Consider the following 21,875-nt stretch of genomic DNA (forward strand, 5'->3'; position numbering starts at 1 on the left):
ATCGACTCAATTTGTATCTGACTTGAAGATAATATTGATTGTTACCAAACTATAATTTATCCTTCCCTGTTAAGAAATTGTCATTGTTATTATACCTTAAGCTTTTTTATAATACTTTTGATATTGATGAATTTGAATTTAAGTGTTACGATGACTGATGTCTTATGACAGTTATCCAGCTAGTAAATAATTCAATATTTATAAAAATAATGGGAAACGTGAGTTTCTGTTTGCAGAAGGCCAAAAAATCTATTTTTTATTAAAAAGATAAATAATTTATAGTTTTTTCAGTTATCCTTTAAGAAAATATTTATGAATCTCTATCTATACACTGCATATTTAAAATTACGAGCTTTACCTATTTTAATTCGCAAATATTAGTATTAGGATATTAGTTCTTAAACATCATCATTCTTTTCTGCAATAACTTACTTACTTAGAAATAAATTTAATATCTCTAATCTAATATTTTATAATTCTAATCTCAATTTCTATCAAATTCTCATATTACATGGAAAAATTATGTAGGTACTTACAGTACTTAGTTGCTTCTAAACTTACAGCTCATCATTTCTGGTGACAATTGTGATGCTGATAACCTTACATTCAAAGTTGTTGGCGATTTCGGGAAATGGCAGTTGTGGATAAGTATATATATGGCTATGATAAAGTTGCCGCTCGCTTGGTATCAATTAAATATCATATTTATGGCCCCTCCTCAACAATTTTGGTGCGCAAAACCAGAATCATTCGCTGTTTGGACAGATGAAGATTGGCGACAAATTTGCTGTCCGGTACGTCTTTGTACTTATCTCTCAAAATGTTTATCTTTTGTGAATGTATATCATAAGTTATGTTACGTAACTAATTTAATAAGTTAAAATTATGTTTTTTCATTCAACAGAAAAATGAAGAACATCCTTGTTTGATTTTCGATCCTGAAATTCTAATATTCGAGCTAAATATGGATAGATCATTGATACCACTGGTTCCATGTCCTCGTTTTGTTTACGATAACAGTGTCTTTAACAGAACTATCACATCAGACTGGAATTTAGTATGCTCTAAGCATTGGCTCATACATGTGCGTGGTTACCCTTCCAACTTCTATCATCGAAAATTGTTACTATAATGTTATTCTGAATTTCATGATTTTTAAAAGAAAAATATAATACCATGCGCATCGAATTCAACCATTTTAAATTTATAGATTATTTTTTTCAGTTCACCCAATGTGTAATGATGTGGGGTGTTTTAGTAGGTGGTATTATTTTTGGTGTGGTAGCCGACAAATACGGTCGTAAATATCCACTTATGATTGGAATTACACTGCAATGCACCATGAGCTATATCTGTAGTATAACAACATCTTATTGGATATTTATTATTAACTGGTCTCTTTTAGCTGTGGCTTCTGGGGGTATAGGAATTATATCGTTTGTTATCAGTATGGAGGTAAGCGAGATAAATAATGGTTATTTTTGTGCAAACTGAATGTTTAAATGAAAGATTGGTTAGAATTCGTAGTTATATTTGATACAGGTTGTTGGTGGTAAGTGGAGAACAATAATGCCTATCGTTTACCAGTTGCCATTCGGATTAGGAAATGCAGTGATGGCTGCCTTAGCTTATTGGCTTAGAGACTGGAGGAAACTTGAATTTGCTTTAGCAACCCTTTCGTCCATTTATTTGATATATTGGTTATTAATACCCGAGTCGCCAAGATGGCTTCTAGCTACTGGTCGAAATAAAAAAGCTTTAGGTAGGTACATTATATTAGAATAAGGTAAATTATTTTTTTCATAAATATGTGCGTGTTGTGTAAAGAATATAATATCCAAAGAATTATGTATTCCTTCATTCAAGTTTTTGACTTTTACTTTAATGAATAATATTAAAACGTATAAGCCTTATAAATTTATATTTATGTTCCATTTAAATTTTAACTTATCAAATCAAATTCGTTTATTAAATATAGAAGCATTACATTAACTTATTGATTGTCAAATTAATCACTACCACCGGTTCGGAAAAGAAAATACCCTGACCTGAGAAGTACCGACGAAAGAAACTCAGCGGGTAATATTTTGTCAATTTTAGTATTTAAATATTCAATATCAAAAGAAACAGCCAGTAAGCGATCGTTTCATTCCTAAGATACTTAATAACCTTTCGCACACAAGCGTTCCTTAACATTTTTTTTAAATTTTTAAAGAACAAAAAAAGCGCATCAAATATGATGCGGAATAATTTGACTAATTCGGCAGTTGAGTTCTAAATTTTATTTTAAATTTGTATTTTAGTTTTATTTACATTGGATATTGTTTTTAATTAATTTTGTGTGAATTTTAAAGAGCGAACTTTAGTCCAAATTCGTTCATGTTCGAATACAAATTTCTGCCAGCGTCTTTTGTGGTCATTTTATTTCAGTTGTTTTGAAATAAGTTCCTAGTTGTTATACATTTTTGGAGAGCTGATAAAACGGTTATGATTTTAAAATAATCTGCAGGACGAGTTTCATAACGATTTTTTTTGTTTTTAAAACATTTTTGTGGAAAAAAACTATTGAAATAATATCTTTTTCCGTTTCGCATTTTAAAATTTGGACCGATAATTATTGTTTTAATATTGACAAATAACCAGTGTTTATTCCTTTTTATAAATCAGAAGAAAAAAATAGATTTTAATTGATACTTTTTTTTAAAAAGTTTTTGAAGTTGCATTTTTGACTTATTTTGAAAAATCTAAAAAACGTTATAACTCAAAAATGGTTCACTTTTGCATCATGCATATGGGGTTAAAATTATCGCAAATAATCAACCCTATCACCTCCTAACGGGAATACGTCGAATTACCAATAACCCTGTATATTGGGACGCAACAGTTAATATCTTGATTTTTTTTAATTTATAGCAAACACTTTTATATCATTTCTCTACACCTACTTTTATTTATTTTATTATACTAATTATGCATTTTATTTAAATAAAAATGTTTCTTTCAGAAGTTCTAAAAAAAGCAGCCAAACAAAATAATAGAGAAAAATACTATGACGCTGTTTTGCACAATATAATAATTTGCAAAACACGAAACCGTAATGATCCAGGATTTATAGCATTTCTAAGATCTGAAAATATGAGACTAAAAACTTTACTTTTGTCTTTGAATTGGTAATTGTTTTAAAAAGTATGAACAATTTATTGTCAGAATTCGGTATATATAGGATTTATAGCTGTATTGATTTGATAGATATCTACATAGGTACTTCGTAAAGTTAACTTATTTCATTAAACTGCTCCAATGGAATTCGGTAGACACATGTGACAATTCCATCTTACTTTATAGACGTTTTCCTAATGAAAACTCCAGGGTCCCTCGGGTTAGAATCGACCATCTTAGGTTAATATTCATACGATCTAGCCACTTGGAAATCTCGCCTCTTCCATATTTATTTACTACTTGCATTTTTATTATTGAATTTATATTTTTAGGTTCTTTACCGGATTAGCGTTTTATACATTCTCGCAATATCTAGGATTAATTGGCGGGAACATTTTTTTAGCAGTCGCAATGAGTGGATTTATTTATATTGCCGGAGGATTAACATGTATATTAATTATCACTAAAGCTGGAAGAAAAACGACTATCTATATATATCAAGTGATATCATCATTATGTTTTTTTTTTATAATACTTATTCCAAGAGATTATTATGCAAACGATTGGCCAAGGTTGTTATTTGCAGGACTAGGCTTTGCGGGTTTAGCGGTGAGTCATTACTTTAGCTAAATAAAATTATGTCGATGAAAATTGGGAAAGTTCTGCAATTTGACTTGCTCTATTGTATTTAAAAATATAAATACCACTATTAGTAGCATTCCTCTTTATTGAATAACCCAATAAATAATAAAAGAACTCTATTTATGAACAGGGTACTGTACCAGCATTGTATTTGTATACGGGAGAATTATACCCGACTCTAGGGCGTAACGCAGGTGTGGCCGGTGTTACAACTTTCGCTCGTATTGCGTCTATGGTAGCTCCAGCTGTTGTGAGCTTAGATGACGTAAGACCTGACCTACCACTTATTCTACTGACAATAGTTTCGGCTGCCCAATTGGTATTACTTGCACCCTTGCCGGAAACAAAAGATAGACCACTCCCAGATACTCTAGATCAAGCTGAACAATTCAAATAAAAGTTAATAATTTGGTTCATCAGTTTTAATTTTAACTCTATACATTATTAAAAATATTTTTAATTATAAGTATGATTAAAAAAAACAATGAGAGAAAGTATAAAAGTATATTAAGACTTTAACCTTAAATATAACACTACAGACAGACAGTGGCTTTAAAGTAAAAATCTTAACATCACAGTAAAGTCATGTATATAATTATGTATCTTCAAATAAGAAATAGTAGTTTTGGTGTGCAACATTTTAAATGCATTTAAGTTAATTATTACTGGTAATGGTTTTACAAAATTTAACTTAACTCTATAATTTTGACATCTATACAAGAATTTTATTTGTATAAAATTTACAAATCCTTCTGTGACCTATTATAATATAAATATGATACAAATGCATTGCATTTAAAACTACTTTATTAAATGCTTAAAATAGATATTAAAAGTAATTGTACTGTATGATAGAATGTATTTGGATTATTTAATCATCTTTCTTATTAGAAATTTGAACTTTGATATTTTCAATTCTGTGCAACAAAGTTGGATGAGAATGATACCATGCTGAGTAAAGTTTATCATAAATAGGGTAGTCTAAATTATCCTTGCCTAATTTAATAAGAGCTGATCTGAGCTCCATAGGATAATCTAAACCAACTGCAAAGTTATCTGCTTCAAACTCAAATTTCCTTGATAAAGCTGTTGCAAAGAAAGATAATAGAGAGTTGTAGGGTGCAAGAATAAGTTGCAATACTACTATTAGCCCTATGATTACTGGCTCTTGTCCAGACGGAAATCCTAAAGAGGTGTACAGCAATGAATATTTGAAGAGTAGCCCGAATGCTGTAAAAAGAAGTAGAAGATTTACTTCAGTGAGTACAATAGACTTATAAATATGACTACACTTCCAGTGACCTAATTCATGAGCCAAAACACCAAGGATTTCATTCTCAGTGCACCCAGTAGTAACTTTCTTAACTTCATCATGTTTTTCAAGCAATGTATCGAATAAGACTATTCTTTTAGCACCAAATAGTCCACTGAAATAAGCATTACTGTGTGCTGATCGCTTCGATCCTTCTACTATGTAAACCTGAGATAGTGGAAAATTGAGTCTTGATGCTAGATTCTCAATACCTTTCCTTAAAGTGCCATCAGGTAATGGAACAAATTTATCAAATAATGGTGCAATTACTGAGGGATAAAGAGTTAATAATATCAATGTAGTTACAGTTGTGAATAGCCACAACCAAACTACAAACATGTTTCCGCCAAGCATAATAATAAATATAGCTATAGAGACAATAGGCAATGTGATAACAAGACTAAGCACAAGTGACTTTAACTGATCTTTTATGAAGAATCCAATGGTCTGCTTATTGAATCCATGTTTTTCTTCAAGAACAAATATCTCATAAATAGAAAATGGCATATTTACAACAAAATTGAATAAAGTAACAAATGTCATAAAGACACAACTTATTAAGATTTCTTGACTTGGACTGATATTAAAAAAGGTTGCAATATCTTCTGATTTTTGCCACGCTGCAGAAATCCATCTATTATATAGAATAAATGATGTTAAGGATATACTATAAAATTCTTTCACAATTTTGTATTGTGATTTATCAATTCCATATAGCCGGGCCTTTTTAAATGATTCTTCATTGAGCATTTCTTTTAAATCTTCTGGGATAGTATTGTTTGTCTTGTATATCATCAGCTGAAAATATAAATTAAATCCTTATTGTATTTTTTATTAAAAAAATTATAGTTAAAAATATAATATATAATAATGTATTTAATTTAATTTGTTTTTCTAAAAACTTATATACAATGCATCAAATGCAAAAGTAAGGTTACTTTTAAAACTATTTATTTGTGTGGACCAATTGGAGTGATTCTTTTAATTTTTTTATTTCAGACTAATTAGAAACCAGCGTATACCTACTTAAGATATATTTCGTAATTTAGAAGCTGTAAGACTTCAAATTAGAAGCACTCTCATGATAATAATAATAATATTATATATAATATTATATAAATTGAAGCTAGAGTTTACATTGTTCCGATTTTCTATGGTTTTACGAGTAATGTAGGGACTATACAATTTAAGTTTGCTATATTAGTGTAGACTTAATACATTTTTAAAATGCCGACGTTTCATGTACAAATAAGTAGTAAACGTAAACGCAAGAAACTTACCTGCCGCAAAGAAAGATATAATTCCCAAGCATATTCAACCCAGGAGAATATTAAAATTAACAAGAGTAATAAATTTTCATCGATTGTCATTACTAGGCCGTTATTATCACCATATATATACTCATACAAGTAATAAAAAATATAGAAAATGGAGACAAAATCGAAACTATTTGACATTGACAATCGCGTTAGAAAAATATCAAATTAAAGAAAGATTATTTACGGATTTCACCAGACATTTATATCATAGACTGTGACAAGAGACATGAGACGAGCATAGAATAGTGCATTAAATTGCCATAAGTAAAAATCTTTTTGGATTTAAATTAATAAATTTCCTACATATTCAAATATTTGGTCTCTTATTTCATTATTTAATACAATTGTAATTCATATTATTGATGAGCATAAACGCGCGCTGTGCTAGATTTGGTCAATCAACTATCCACCCATTTTCCAAGAGGATTATATTGTTAATGTTGCTTAATACATATAACCATGATGATCATGTGATTACAGACGTTACACATCGTATGCTTCTATTTTAAGGCTCATTTTAAAAAAATACATTCTTACCTTTTTTTTTTTTTATTTTCCTAATTTTTGATCTAGACATCCCGAAGCGGGACCCCGAAGCAGTTGCCTGCAGTATATGATATTCCGGCGCTAGATTTAATTACTTTATTATAAAAAAGGAAAATGAAGACTTCGAAAGTTACAGTCAAATCTTATTTAATAAACAGACATTAATTACACTTTCATATTATAATTATAAATTTTTGGCAACATTTATTTTTTATTCCCAAAGTATTACAATACGGAGTCGTTATTTTATTTAAAAAGTACCTGGATCGACAATGTTCTTTTTGACAATGTTAGTTTAATTTTGCGTTAGTGCCACACTTGGTGGTAGGGCTTCGTATAAGTCTGTTTGGATAGGTACCAACTATTGATTAGATGTTCTACAGCCTAACAGTAATACTTAGTATTGTTGTGTTCCAATTTGAACCAGTGTAACTACAGGCACAATGGATGTAATATCTTGGCGAATTACCGATGTAAAAAAATAATACCTAAATATATATACCGCATTTATGAAAAAAAAATATTATAGAACCCATCAATATTAAGAAATAATTTAATTAAGAGTGAATCCATTAAGAACCTTATTTCTATTTTAACTTAAAGCGCGTGAAGCTGTTCCTGTGTCTAACATCTCTCCAGTCGTATTTCATTACCTTTGTATTATAAGAATCGTATTTGAGTACATATTTGTGCACTTTATGAATACTGTGCATTTGGCTAGTCTAGAAAGTAATCTATATGTCGTGATTGAAAAGGTCAGGGGGAGTTTTAAATCTCTTCGTATCATAATCATTAGGTTTGAATATAATGTTATAATTATATGTGTTTGAATATAAAGTTATCATCGATTTACAAAATTAATGTCTGGAAAATAATATTTTTTTATTTAGAATAATAAGATAAAATATTGATCGTAATTGAAAAATTGACAATTCATTTGCTTTAAATATAAAACAGCATTAATGTTGCAATATACGTTACAAGACATTTTACTTATCCCGAGTATCCCGCTGATAAACATGACGGCGGCGGTCTTCATACATTAAACTTGTATAAATATTATAGGGCATAATACAATTCCTATAAAAGGGGATTATTTCCTTAGCAAAGACAGTTCCATCTGCACTGTTGTGTAGTGAAGATTAGATAAATATTTAATTGAAAATGTCGTTTTACTTAAGAAGTATGCAATTTTATATCTTAGAATTGCTGTTTGTTATTGCTATAACATGCTATGCAGATGAAAACTGTGAGACGATCCCCACTGAAATTCATGTAACGAAAGGTAAAGTATCCCATTATATAATAAATAGAAAAAAAAATCTATTAATAATATTATTTGGTGGCAACTTGGCACAAAATAATACACTTAATGTTCTGTGTCGTGTCGTGTCGTGTCATAGTATTGATATTCATATATGTAGTTGTATAATTTCAACTCAATCGGTTAAGTGAAACTGATTTTAAATCATCAAGATTTGATCGATATCGAAAGAAATATTAACATTTATTTTCATTAAAAAAATACGACGTCTTTAATAACTAGATAAATACATGCAATCTAACTCAATAGGTACGTTAGATCGACCATGAACTTAAAAATTCCATATTATCTTAGTTGTTTGTATTAGTTTCCTAAAAAAGATTATCAATATTTTGAGCCTTAACTTTGAATAACCGTATATCTACTCTTCGTAGAAATTTTCTTGTATGAATTTATTAAAACGGTAAAAATATAATCTTATCAATATATATATTTTCAGAGGAATATGATGAAATGGGCAGTTTGGTACGATCGTGTAGCGGTGAGGTTATTGTCAACAAGTGTGAAGGAATTTGTAATAGCCAAGTGCAACCCTCTGTTGTTGCAGCAACGGGCTTTCTAAAGGTTGGTTATTTTATTAGAATGAAAAATACAGAGTAAATTCTTGTTGGTTTATTTATTATTAAAGGGTACGAAACAAAATTATTATTATTTTTGTTCGGATTTTGTTTTAAGTTTGTGTCTATTATTACCAGGAATGTTACTGCTGCAAGGAAAATTATCTTAGAGAAAGATTGGTGACACTCACTCATTGTTACGATTCCGATGGGATGAGATTTGAAGATGAAGAAAACGCAATAATGGAAATTCGTTTGAGGGAACCAGCTGAATGTAAATGTTATAAATGCGGAGATTATAGCCGATAAGAATGAAGCGACATTATAAAATACGACTTAAAATGTTTAATGAATTGTGTTAAAACCATGTCAAAGGAAACAATGTAAATACAAAGAAGATGATGTTTGAAATTGGTCAAGGATTTAAATTTTATATAAATAAATGAAATAAACCATCCATGAAATAATGTATTCCATTTTATTATTTCCTTTCTACACTTGCAACCAAAGCGATTAATAATAGTATTACGCAATTAATTCATTTCCATTGTTAGGGTAACGACAGCAATTATGGATATTTATACAGATAAAAAATATTTGAGTCCCTATAGTACACATATTATAAAGAAGTGACTCCTTTTATTAGGGATTATATAAAATATTTTCGTCAAACTGTAACACATCAAAAATCTTTGTATTTTGAACGAAATATCAGCAACAAATATAACTCTTGATTTTCAAAAGAATGATCTGACGTAGCGTCTACAGCGAGAAAAAATTAAGTATTAAAAATATATGGCTATTAAATATTATATAGATTTAACGTTTTGATATTTTCGTCAATTTCAACTCCTTTCATATCGATTATTTTCTTAGTTTATTTTGTTACAGGTAGTTAGGTAAATAGGTAAGTATAAAATTCAAATTCAATGAAGTGACATTATGTATTTTAGTACGTTTTACTCTAAGAATAACTACTGTAGTTAAATAATATATAGTTGGTATATTTTACCATTGTTTAAATAAATTAATTTATTATAAATTACTTAGATCAAACATAATATTACAAATTACACGTTACACGTTATATTAATCTTAAGTGGGTGTTTTCACAGTGAAAACGCGGGCCTCGCGTGAATGGAATCTGTAGACTGAAATTATTCCCGTTAATGTTAAGGTCTTGTACATTTACATTGAAATGTTAATCATTAACAACAATTCGTCAATAGGCTACTGGTTGGACTGGTTTTTAAAATCCATTTTATATTATTTAGTAGAGGTTAAGGAACCCAGTAAAAGTGTTTTTTAATTCTAGTATATATTTGCTGAAAAATATCAAATTAAAAACTCAATATTTAAATAGCGCGCGAAAACGCTACTTTAACAATATGGCGCTGCAATGGGGTCGGTGACGTCACTTGCCTTTATTGTAATCTGTGGCACATATAATCCACATACAGTAGGCAAACGAGGTTAACAAGCAAGAGACATCATCATAAATCCGATGAATCAGGAGCGTTTTGTGTCACGTGACAAACATTTAAAAGAATGCATTTTTATTTATGGAATTTTATATAAATTAATTATTATTTTCAACTTTCGTTAATAAATAACCATTTTTAAACTCAAAATATATGCTGATTACAATAACTGACACTTTATTTTTCACATTGTCAAATATCCTTTTGAAGCAAAGCTTGATATGTTTACTACTAGGAATTTAACTTCCTGCTCCTTCATGAGAGCCTTGTCACTACGTTTATTGTATCGGATTCTTCCAGTAACATCAAAAGTGGCAAGCTCAAGTACTTATGAAGTAGACATTGAACGGTCAATGAATAGCTATCAATATCATTTCGCTACCCACCTTCAGTTCCATAATCAACGTTTTAAAGTGTAACATATGGGACTCACAGAATAAATCAAATGACCTCATTCGTCGTAAAATATAATTTGGTTGGTTCATTATCATTTGAATCTTAATTTTACAAAATAAAATAATTTTCAAACATCATCGTTCCTGAATGGTGATTCTAACAAAATGAACCGGAAAATAAGTATTTAGTCTTTTTATAATTGTTATATAAACATTAATTTTTTTAAGAAATTAGTAGTTATAATATTATGAATAAAATTATACAGCAAATCAAACTATTCTAATACTTTCGTAGTCTCTGCTTTTTAAAGGTTTATCTGAATATGACGAATACGATTTAATAGGGGGCATGATCCCTATTACCCTCTCCTCTGTTCGGGTTGGTAAGTGGTAGTAGTAGTGGTACGTATTTTGACAGACGACAATGCTATGGACAAAGAGCACAGGGGTTTCAGGGTTCTTGTTTAGACTAAAATGCTGAAAACCAATGCTTTTGCGTCTATCACCTGTAGACATACAGGGTTTACTAAATGAACGATACAACAACAACTTTTGTTTTTTACTGAACGACTACATTTCTCTGTGCTAAACCCGTGGTATCTACTCCGAGAGTCTACTTCGTCATTCTCAGAGCAAGAACGGCTTTATTATGGAAAGACGTTATGTATGTAATAGTTGATGATATGATTAACCAGTACAAGAATAATACCTCCATTTAGTTCCTCTATGTAATTTTTGTACTCACTTTCAATATTATGTAGCTAACAACTTTTGTGCTGTATCATTAAATATTTAAAGTAAGCAAGCCAGCAAGTAAGAAAGCCTGAAATGAACACTTTTCAGTTTAAATGTTGTTTGTTGACAAACATAAATAAAAATTATGTCATTAATAAGTTGATTTGACTTTATAATAATATTATAAACTTTGCAAAGTTCAATTTAATGGTATCATCAGTAAATTTATTATTTTAGCTGTTTCTACTTTTTAAAGAAAATTTTCAGGTCGAAGATTAAAAATAGCCTTAACAGCTCGTATTTGAAGTATTCATATAAAGTTATAAGTATACTATAACCAATGCCGGATTCAACCTTAGCGCCAACCCTGGGAACTGTAAAAAAATGGCACCCCACTATCAAATATTTTTATAAAGTTTCGATTAATTTTAAAAATAAGAAAATATTTTTTATAAAGCGATAATTTTATCCTCATTTTTGCGGCCTCTAAAAATGTATCCCCCTGGGAATTAGCCGTGAATGGCCATTGTGTAAATCCAGCTTATTAGGATATCCGAATTAATGAAATGAAAATAACCAAGGTATACTAATTGTCAGTAATTTAACTAGCCGCGTATGTTGCTGAGCTAAGTCTACTTGCAGGGATGGCGAAAAATTAATTTTAAAGTAATTCCTAAAAATACTTCCGTATCATATTTTTGGCTAAGACATTGTGTAGCATTATATAGAAATTATGTTGTTTAACAATGGTTGAAGTTAAATCAACGCAATTATTTATATTGCAATTTAAAAAATAATATTTTTTGTAAATTTAATATTTATCAGTGATCATGCATTGTTTACACTTTAAAAATATTATATTACTTGTTTGGTTAATAATTATAATGATTGATTTAACTAATATTATTGATTTAAAGATTTAACCTTTTTTGACTACGTTGAAACTTTAGTATTTTAATAACGATAGTTGAAAAACTTTAAACGAATTTGTGTAAATCATTTATATAATTTCGATTAACACAACAATTTGCTAGAGTTAGATTACCTGGCGTCTAACATACTAACTTTTATTGAATACTAGTTGTCGCCCGCTGATTCGCTCGCGTTTTCGGGGTTTGGTTGTCATGTGTTAGGCAAAAATAGTAGCCTATGTCGTCAAGGTTCATTGGTTTGGTAGTGAAAGAACGTCAGATAGACAGTTTAAATATTTATTCCAAATTTACTTAAGTACACAAATACTTAAAACTATATTATAGCCAAAATAGTTTTAAAAAAAGTACAGTATTGTTTTCACAATTCCACACAAAACTGTACGAAAATTCCAAGAGTTTTATATTACATATATCATTTACAACACTTTTAATCTTATTATTATAAACGATTAAACTTCCATATGGTCTCGGTGAAAAATCCATTAAGAAAATCGTGTCCACACTGCTTGAAATCTGTGTATTTCTTCGGGAGGTATGTTAACTAAAATGATTTCAATGTATCACATACTAGACGCGCGTCCAATAACAAAATAAGGTCATTTAATTCCTTTATAAGCGAGATTTTTCGTGAAAATATACACATCAGTTGCATCCTCCGCTTAAGCAACACCATCTAGGAAATAAAAAAATATTTAAAATTAAATATGTTGTTTCTTAATTCAATTCGTTTTAGCTTGATTTTTCTTTCAATGTGTCACTTACAAAAAGAGCAAGCTAATGGACAAGAAGTTCAGCTGCCTCCCGGTAAGTCGTTCTTTTTACAGTTAATTTAGAATTATAAAGATCTAAATAATTAAAATTATATTAAATTCAAACAATCTCGTTCGTTTCTACATTACATTACATTTTACATTAGCAGCCTATAAATTTCCCACTGCAGGGCTAAGGCCTCCTCTCCCTTTGAGGAGGTTTGGAGTATATTCCACCACGCTGCTCCAATGCGGGTTGGTGGAATACACATGTGGCAGAATTTCGTTGAAATTAGACACATGCAGGTTTCCTCACGATGTTTTCCTTCACCGCCGAGCACGAGACGAATTATAAACACCAATTAAGCACATGAAAATTCAGTGGTGCCTGCCTGAGTTTTAACCCGAAATCTCGGTTCCACAAATCACTGGGCCATCTCGGTTCTATGTCGGATTCAATGTGTTGTGTTATGTGTAATATTAAAAATAAGTTTTTATTTTAGGTCAAGAATGCCAAATGACTCCAGTTATTCACGTACTTCAACATCCAGGATGTGTACCTAAGCCTATTCCATCATACGCCTGCATCGGTAAATGTACGAGTTACGTTCAGGTAATAATATTCGTATCATGTATTCAGTGTCACTTTATAAACAAGAAAAGGTCTATCAACTATGTATGTAATGCATTAGCCTAAAATAATGTCTTTATTTAAAGGTTTCCGGTAGTAAGATTTGGCAAATGGAAAGATCTTGCAACTGTTGTCAAGAATCAGGAGAAAGGGAGGCATCTGTTGTATTATTTTGTCCTAAAGCTAAGAATGAAGAAAAGCGTTTCCGAAAGGTAAAATATATTTTTATTTGTCTTTGACATGTTTCTTAATTTATATTAAATCATTCTAAAATTGATTAAATGATTTCAGGTGTCCACGAAAGCTCCATTAGAATGCATGTGTCGTCCATGTGGTGCTATTGAAGAAAGTTCAATTATTCCTCAGGAAATTGCGGGATACGCTGATGAAGGAATTTTAAAGAGTCATTTTAGGCAGAACTTATAAATATAAAGAAATCATTAATACGACTGAACAAATTAAATAAATAATAAAGTTTTTAAAATGTAAAGAATAAAATTCCTTGACCAATTTAATACATTTTATTTTAAACTATATATCTTTTTATTATTAAATTTAACTTATTAAGTACAAATAATATATTTTTTTTAATATACTCACTAACTACTACTAATAATAAGTTTGGTTTGAAGTAAAAATGAACATATAGATGGAATAACAAGAGATCCTTTGCACTATTAAGTGCATCTGCTCTTCTTTTATATTTTTTGTAAATTCAGTGCAAAAGAAAAAGTTTTCATTGAAAGTATTAAAATTTATTAAGCACAGAAATGACAGTAACTTGCAGTAAAAGTAATATTTTTTTATGTAATATGTTATAGTAAATTTATTATTAATATACAAATTATATATAGGTATATTCATTATTAATTAACACATATCCAATGTAGTATTAATATGCTACACGAATACCTAGTATATTTTGATTGTTTTCATATTACTTTGGAATGAACGATACAAATATTGAAACTATTTTCAATTTGCAAAAAATACCTTTTCAGTCTATTTTTAATCTTGGTGATCGAAGATCCAGATCTGAAACAATAATTATTTGTATAAGTATCTAAATAAAATCGTTAGCACACACACAAATATTGGCAAAAGACTATTACTTAATAAAAAACTAATATGTAATTTAGGAATAATACTTTACTACGAAATGCCACAATTCAATCTATTAGGGCAAATACTGCTTTAAAAGCTATGGCCTAAGCTATAATAATTAAGCAAAAAAATGTGCAATGTGTGATTGTTGATGAAATGCCATAATTCATGTCTACTTTTTCTGTTTTGCCAATTATGGACCATTCCAATCTTAATTATGAAGAGTGAACACAAATAAACAATATCGTTAATGTCGTGAAAATAGCGTTTTGAATGTCAATGATGATTTTATTGGATCTTTGAAAGTTTAAATGGAACATATATATTTTAATAATAATTAAAGATCAATTAATCAATAACTGCTTGTAGTACACAACATATTCAGTAAATATTTGTTATTTTATAACTTAAATTTAACTTAGAAAAGCAGCAACACTTAGTTGTAAAGTTACTGTCAAGTGTCAGTTTTAGTCTGTCATTAAAAGCTGTCACTATTCTAATAATTATTGATAGTTCAAACTTTGTTTTGATTATTGTCTTACACTTTGAATTCATCTAATTATCGTTAATATCCATTTCCTTTACAATTTCTATACAATAACGAAAAATGAGTCGTCGTAAACGCACTAAGGTATGGTTTTAAAATATCTAATATTTAACCGGGTTTGTTTTTTGGATTTGTTTTGATACACAGGTTATGTTTATTGCTCTTAGGTCGAAAACCGCGAATTAGATGAAAAGTTGAAGCAAGATGATTCTGAATCTGATCAATCTGAAAAGAGTAAGATTACGTCTTCGAGTCCCAAACCAGTTATTGGACGGCGGGAGTCGTCTTCCAGTCGTACTACTGACTCTAAAAAAGAAGATAAGCCGATCATTATCGAAGAAACTAAAAGTGAAGACATTGAAGAAATAAACTATAAAGAGATGCTAAACAGGTAATAAACAGTTGTACTCAATATAAAGTAACGATTTATTTGAAATTATTGTGTAGTAGACATAATTGATAGATCCAATTAGAATATTAATAAATCATTGTTTTTATGTTCATATAGTTTGGAAGGAGCTGCGTTTCAATCTAGACTTCCATTTGACAAAATGTCATCTTTGGAAGCTGAGTGTTTCTCTGATTTACAAGGACCATCCAGTCATACGTTTGTGCAAATCAGAAATCGTGTTTTAAAGCTTTGGTTTGAGGATCCCAAGAAACAACTGACTCTGGAACAAGCTGTACAAAAGATGGAAGTAAGTATTATTTATTTCCAACTATATGACTATTTTATAATATTGAAATATCCTGTGAAATAATGTAGTATTAAAAAAAGATTTTAGCTTGTTTTATACTTTTTTAAATAATGCATAAAGAGAATTAGTCTTTTTTTATAATAATTATTATTGAATATAGATAAAAAATGTTATAAGCTATGCCTTAGTTTTTTTAATCTTCTCTTTTCTAGCCACCTTACAATGGAGATCCAGCTTTGGTTATAAGATGTCATGCATTTTTAGAAAGACATGGCTTTATAAACTATGGTATTTATGAAAGAGTGACGCCAATTCCATCTCCACCTAAAGGAAAACATAGGCCCAAAGTTATCATTATTGGAGCAGGTATGTATTTAACATCAATTCTCCATAAAATTTTTATTATTTTAGTTTATTATTTTTATTTGTTTCTCTAAAATAGCATGTTAAATATGCCATGAATGCTATTAAATAATATCATTAAGACATTCTTACAAGTATTTGTTTACTGTCAAGAAAAAATAATAAAAACTGTTTAAAACATTATTTGAGATTAAGTTTATGGTATGCTGTTTGTGATATAATAAAAAAAATATAAACTTACTTAATTCTGTATGTTGTGTAATAATACTTTCTATAACATTACAGGTGTGTCAGGCTTAGCAGCTGCTCGTCAACTTCAGTCGTTTGGTTGTGAGGTTGTGATTTTAGAAGGCAGAGACAGAGTGGGTGGTAGAGTTGTAACTTATAGAAAAGGGCCTTATGTTGCTGATTTAGGTAAATATAAACAGATTAATAAAAACATTGTAATCATAAAACAATAATCATAAACTTTTTTTTAAAATTTATACTCTGTAATAATATTCATAGATTTTATTGAACATATAAAAATTGTTAATTATGTAGCAAATAATTTAATCTAATGTTTCAGGGGCTATGGTAGTAACAGGCTTGGGTGGCAATCCTGTTACCACTTTGTCAGTTCAGATGAACATGGAATTGCATAAAATTAAACAAAAGTGTCCACTGTATGAAGCAACTGGAAATCAAGTACCTAAGCATAAGGATGAAATGGTAAGCATGATTAAAAAATATTTAAAATTGGAATGTTAAAAAAATATTTAAAAAAATGTGGGCATGATTTTATATGTTGAAAAAATAAACAATTAGTTTTCATATGCAATGCTTACTAAAATGTGATTTGGTAGATTTATTTGTGTCACACTGACATTAAACATATATTTTACTACTATATAAAGTAGTTTTTAAGCTTTAGATTTAAATGACAAAATAATTCAATTACTAGTTACTAATTTTTATAAGTGTTTATGACCTCTTAAGATTAGGTAGTCCATCGGTCTCTAAATAATTTAAAAAAAAGTCTGTCTTATATTCATTTATTTATTTTCAAGGTGGAACGTGAGTTTAACCGTTTGTTAGATGCCACGTCTTACTTGTCGCATCAAGTGGACTTCAACTATTACAATGACACACCAGTCTCTCTCGGGCAAGCTCTCGAATGGGTGATAAAACTACAACAGAAAAATGTTAAACATAAGCAGGTAGATATGTTAATGTAACGTTTTATTAAAATCTAATCATAAAATGCCATTAGAAATATCAAAATTCAAATAAATTTTTTGGAGTTAATAAGGAAATCTTCGTCTCAATTTTATATCATTGAACTCAAGTAGTAACTTAATCCTTAAGATTTTACTTCCGGAAAAAAAGCTAGTAATAGTTTTTTTTTTTTTTAATTTGAACAGCCTAAAGGGTTGATAAATTATTTAAGTTTTTCTTTTAAACAGATTCAGCAATTAAAAGCAGTAATTACTTTACAAGAGAAAATGAAGAATAATATAAACAAGTAAGTAATTTGATGAAAGCTATTTATTCCGCAATAAATATATTTTACTTATTAAAACAATAATATATAAAAAAGGAGTTAGTGCCACAAACACACACTCATATAAGGGAGCTGAGATAGCAGCATTGGATATGGGATATGAGGGCACAAGAGAATGTCTTGTTTTTCCCGCTGATTTTCGTTTGGCCAGTTCCTCATAAATCTGAGATGTTTATGTCTGAACTGGTGGTAGATTTTTGACAGTCAATAAGCAAGTGTAACGGCCTTATATAAATAATAAAGTTGAAGATAACAAAGATTTTTGACTTTTAATATGCCATTTTTATTATTATTCTTACCTTCGAGTAGCATCAATATAACTATGTTTAACATTAAAGAGTTACCATTTTGGAATTCAATATACGAATAGTGTGAATTGCTCAATGGGTATTAATGTTCCGTATTGTCAAGGGTAATGCAATTTTCGTCTAAAATTAATAAAAATTTAATGTATTTTATCGGTCATTTGGATTTTAAATAAATTTTATAAATTTATAATAAATAATTCATAAATTATGTTTGTCGTAGGATGTCCGATGTAAAAGAATTATTAAAGTCAATGAAAACGGAGAAAGAAGCCTTGCTCGTTGAGAGAGAAAAGGGTGCGACTGGAGACGCGAGTATCTTGCAAGAGTTTAATTTACGTCGACTGAACAGGGAAATGAATCAGCTATGCAACGAATACGAAGCTATGGTAACCCAGAACAGCACTATTGAGGATAAATTGACCCAGCTCGAAACAAACCCACCCAGGTAAGTGTTATTTACATGGCTAGATTTAGTTACCTGGAGGCCCCGGGGAAACAAATATCCTTTTAATATTGGATTTTATTATATCGTTCGTATTATATTCCATTAGGATAGTTACCTTATTCAAAGACAGTACCCCTCCCTCTTATAGACGTCACTGCCCCCCCCCCCCCCCCCGTAGTTACTCCGGATGCTCCTAAACTTTGGTTACTTTTTTTTTTTTTATTATTGGAAAGTATATTACGCCACATTGCCATGTTTGAAAAATTAAATAAAAGTTTAATTTATCTATAGTTATATATCTGTCTTTTTGTCTTACAATTTATTTTAAACAGACGCTATCATCCTTCGTAAAGCAAACTAGCCCTAGAATAATGTAACAGCCTGTTGGTACCATTCCGAAATCTACGAGAGGTGGTACCGTCAGCATGACCTACATTATTTAAACCTTTCCAAGGAACAAATGATAGTTATTTACTTAATAATTATGTTGGTATGTTATAAAAGGATGACAATTACGTAATATATTCCCAGTTCCGTGTACCTGTCGGTACGCGACAGGCAGATACTCGACTGGCACTTCGCCAATCTGGAGTTCGCGAATGCAACACCACTCGGTAACCTCTCCCTCAAGCACTGGGACCAAGACGACGACTTCGAGTTCACTGGAAACCACTTGACAGGTATTTTTTAAAGAAATATGTTATAAAATTTATTTAGACAATTTGCTTGGTGGTAGGCTGCGTGCACGCTCGTCTGGGTACGTCACGCTGATCACTTATTCTACTACCAATGGGCAGTACTTTGTATTGTTAGCTTAGAGACATTTATTATTATTATCTTTTATTTATTTTTTAATAAATACATGTAACAATTATTTTATATAGAAAATGTAACTAAATTAAAAATATTACATTACTTTAGCAGCCTGTAAATTTCCCACTGCTGGGCTAAAGGCCTCCTCTCCCTTTGAGGAGATGGTTTGGAGCATATTCCACCACGCTGCTCCAATGCGGGTTGGTGGAATACACATGTGGTAGAATTTCGTTGAAATTAGACACATGCAGGTTTCCTCACGATGTTTTCCTTCACCGCCGAGCACGAGATGAATTATAAACACAAATTAAGTACATGAAAATTCAGTGGTGCTTGCCTGGGTTTCAACCCGAAATCATCGGTTAAGATGCACGCGTTCTAACCACTGGGCCATCTCGACTCTTTTAAAACTATCACGATTAAGATTAAAAATATGATGTAATGTAAATAAAGCTAAGCAACTCAAGTTCGATGAATATTACCCTCCGTACTAGGTGAACTGTATGACGGTAGGACACAGTATATTATAGTACGACACAATTTATATGTAGCATCGACAAATTAAAAAAAAAACAATCAACAATTTGAAGAAGGTATTTAGTTATATGACATTACAAATTATTACGTTTGCGCAAAGATTATTTTTTCATAAGAAATAAAGAAAGATTTATGATTTTGGCGCACTTATTCGGATGTGATCGGTTTTACGAACTTTGTCGATGCTATATTTAAGAGGTTTCGTACTTCCTTATGTTGGACAATGGCCATTGGCCATATAAGACATGCTTAATATTTCATATAGTGCCAATGTGTACAGGCGGTGGTGACCACTCACCACCTGTTACATCGGTGGCTCATTTGTCGTTTTGGTTAGAAATTTTTCATGATATCAATAAAATAAATTAAATATGCATCTTTTCAGTCGTAGAATCGTTGGAGATTCGTTTGTTTAGAGATTACCTGAATCTCTACTATAGCATGTCTTAACGATTTTTATTATAAGTTCAAAGTGAGAGGACTTACTCTATAATGGCTATTAAAGTATAATAATTCCTGTCAAAATCATGGAATTACCTGGAATTATTTATCAATTTAAAAAAAAATCTTTCATAGAAATGTAATTGTAGTTTACGCTCGATTCTATGGAATTATCTGGAAATCGATGGAATTTTCCAATTAGGATTATCTTAGTATGTTTTGTAATTATGAGGCAAAAGTCGTAATTATTCAGATAATACTTTTAATCTTATAATTTATGCTCTTTGTTTAGATCTCATTCAAAAACTATTTAGCGTTTTGTGTTAAATTATTTTCTGGTGTTAATACTGTCGTGTAACCATATTCGAGTCTGGTGTGAAGAAAAAAGTTTATTATAATAAAAAAAAACAAACGCACTAACTTTTTCTTTTCGGAACTGGTAGTTTTTAATTTGACAATAAATAAGGAAGTGTAATGTTTCTATATTAAATAAAGGAATTCGATTTCATTTAGTAAGTGTGTGTGTGCTTGTGTTTTAAGCACAAGCGCACGCACACATTCTCACCTCTGTACTAATTACTTACTATAGATTTACTGTTTTTACTGTCTTCTAGTTCTTCACTTCGGAATTTCGACTGCGTTTAATTTATTAACGCCGATTATATTTATAGTTTTATGTTTTACAACTTTGTACAGTTTGCTTTAAATGGGTCCCAATATTGCTAAACTATAATAATTTATTCAATAAAAAAGAAACGTTGAAATGGGTTTAAAAACGGCGAAGCAATCGTTTAATGTTAACAAGTGACAAATCCACAAGTTTGCTTTTTGGTAACTCATTCCTTGGGTTTGGTGTTCTGTGGGGTGTATTATTACAGAATTTCCGAGACAATTATTTACACAAATAAGACCGAATAAATATAAATATACAATTCCTAAAACATGCAATCCATAAACATACTCAAATACACTCACATAATTGTATTAAAAGTAAAGAATGTTAATTATACCGAGAAAAACCGACTAGAAACTCAGTAGTTACTCTGTATCAAAATTTGATTACTGAAATTACGTCATTTATATTAAATATATATTTCGCCTAAAAGACAAAAAATACTAACTCCTTTTATATCATCCACTGTATAATCTTGTTTTAATGACTTATTTATTAATGTTTTCGTAACAAACGATTAAATTTTATGTATTGTCAAAATAAAAACATACATTACAATTGACTACTACATGTACAAATGTATTATGAAACAAGATGAAAGCCCGGCTTCGATCGGGTAAA

General features: G+C 29.9%; 5 protein-coding genes across 5 annotated transcripts in view; 4 read left to right on the plus strand and 1 right to left on the minus strand.

The window, feature by feature from the left end:
- Window positions 1-209: 209 nt before the first annotated feature.
- Window positions 210-4,205, plus strand: LOC113400947 (organic cation transporter protein-like). The gene is made up of 8 exons (XM_064216304.1): window positions 210-218; window positions 564-794; window positions 905-1,084; window positions 1,225-1,455; window positions 1,543-1,762; window positions 3,005-3,170; window positions 3,492-3,768; window positions 3,932-4,205. The coding sequence occupies exons 1-8, from the start codon at window positions 210-212 to the stop codon at window positions 4,196-4,198; spliced, it is 1,581 nt and encodes a 526-aa protein (XP_064072374.1). The 3' UTR covers window positions 4,199-4,205.
- An 86-nt stretch (window positions 4,206-4,291) lies between these two features.
- On the minus strand, window positions 4,292-6,641 carry LOC113400770 (CAAX prenyl protease 1 homolog). Its single transcript, XM_026640420.2, has 2 exons — window positions 6,394-6,641; window positions 4,292-5,911 (listed from the first exon to the last, which is right to left on the minus strand). The coding sequence occupies exons 1-2, from the start codon at window positions 6,568-6,570 to the stop codon at window positions 4,673-4,675; spliced, it is 1,416 nt and encodes a 471-aa protein (XP_026496205.2). The 5' UTR covers window positions 6,571-6,641; the 3' UTR covers window positions 4,292-4,672.
- A 1,395-nt stretch (window positions 6,642-8,036) lies between these two features.
- Pburs (Partner of Bursicon) lies at window positions 8,037-9,330 on the plus strand. The gene is made up of 3 exons (XM_026640422.2): window positions 8,037-8,263; window positions 8,742-8,866; window positions 8,998-9,330. Exons 1-3 carry the CDS (start codon window positions 8,143-8,145, stop codon window positions 9,166-9,168), a joined length of 417 nt encoding a protein of 138 aa, XP_026496207.2. The 5' UTR covers window positions 8,037-8,142; the 3' UTR covers window positions 9,169-9,330.
- Window positions 9,331-13,056: 3,726 nt separating this feature from the next.
- On the plus strand, window positions 13,057-14,244 carry LOC113400771 (bursicon). Its single transcript, XM_026640421.2, has 4 exons — window positions 13,057-13,206; window positions 13,655-13,764; window positions 13,869-13,994; window positions 14,074-14,244. The coding sequence occupies exons 1-4, from the start codon at window positions 13,107-13,109 to the stop codon at window positions 14,206-14,208; spliced, it is 471 nt and encodes a 156-aa protein (XP_026496206.1). The 5' UTR covers window positions 13,057-13,106; the 3' UTR covers window positions 14,209-14,244.
- Window positions 14,245-15,352: 1,108 nt separating this feature from the next.
- Su(var)3-3 (Suppressor of variegation 3-3) overlaps window positions 15,353-21,875 on the plus strand; it is a 313,385-nt gene continuing 306,862 nt past the window's right edge. Inside the window, exons 1-10 of the mRNA XM_026640419.2 lie at window positions 15,353-15,517; window positions 15,601-15,824; window positions 15,942-16,131; window positions 16,344-16,497; window positions 16,780-16,908; window positions 17,063-17,205; window positions 17,544-17,693; window positions 17,940-17,998; window positions 18,566-18,790; window positions 19,322-19,470. Coding sequence (XP_026496204.2) covers window positions 15,494-15,517; window positions 15,601-15,824; window positions 15,942-16,131; window positions 16,344-16,497; window positions 16,780-16,908; window positions 17,063-17,205; window positions 17,544-17,693; window positions 17,940-17,998; window positions 18,566-18,790; window positions 19,322-19,470 — 1,447 coding nt within the window. The 5' untranslated portion in view covers window positions 15,353-15,493. The remainder of the gene's footprint in view (window positions 15,518-15,600; window positions 15,825-15,941; window positions 16,132-16,343; window positions 16,498-16,779; window positions 16,909-17,062; window positions 17,206-17,543; window positions 17,694-17,939; window positions 17,999-18,565; window positions 18,791-19,321; window positions 19,471-21,875) is intronic.

Source organism: Vanessa tameamea, chromosome 11, assembly GCF_037043105.1.
Source record: "Vanessa tameamea isolate UH-Manoa-2023 chromosome 11, ilVanTame1 primary haplotype, whole genome shotgun sequence".
Lineage (NCBI taxonomy): Eukaryota > Metazoa > Arthropoda > Insecta > Lepidoptera > Nymphalidae > Vanessa > Vanessa tameamea.

Bases quoted from the DNA above. Each gene is read 5' to 3' on its own strand.
- LOC113400771 (XM_026640421.2), top strand. From the start codon at position 13,107: ATGTTGTTTCTTAATTCAATTCGTTTTAGCTTGATTTTTCTTTCAATG. The intron at 13,207-13,654 runs GTAAGTCGTTCT...TTTTTATTTTAG, and splicing joins AGAAGTTCAGCTGCCTCCCG to GTCAAGAATGCCAAATGACT. The intron at 13,765-13,868 runs GTAATAATATTC...CTTTATTTAAAG, and splicing joins AATGTACGAGTTACGTTCAG to GTTTCCGGTAGTAAGATTTG.
- Pburs (XM_026640422.2), top strand. From the start codon at position 8,143: ATGTCGTTTTACTTAAGAAGTATGCAATTTTATATCTTAGAATTGCTG. The intron at 8,264-8,741 runs GTAAAGTATCCC...ATATATTTTCAG, and splicing joins TGAAATTCATGTAACGAAAG to AGGAATATGATGAAATGGGC. The intron at 8,867-8,997 runs GTTGGTTATTTT...TATTATTACCAG, and splicing joins CAGCAACGGGCTTTCTAAAG to GAATGTTACTGCTGCAAGGA.
- LOC113400947 (XM_064216304.1), top strand. The intron at 795-904 runs GTACGTCTTTGT...TTCATTCAACAG, and splicing joins GGCGACAAATTTGCTGTCCG to AAAAATGAAGAACATCCTTG. The intron at 1,085-1,224 runs GTGCGTGGTTAC...TATTTTTTTCAG, and splicing joins CTAAGCATTGGCTCATACAT to TTCACCCAATGTGTAATGAT.
- LOC113400770 (XM_026640420.2), bottom strand. From the start codon at position 6,570: ATGTCAAATAGTTTCGATTTTGTCTCCATTTTCTATATTTTTTATTAC. The intron at 5,912-6,393 runs GTAAGTTTCTTG...TTATATTTTCAG, and splicing joins TATATCTTTCTTTGCGGCAG to CTGATGATATACAAGACAAA.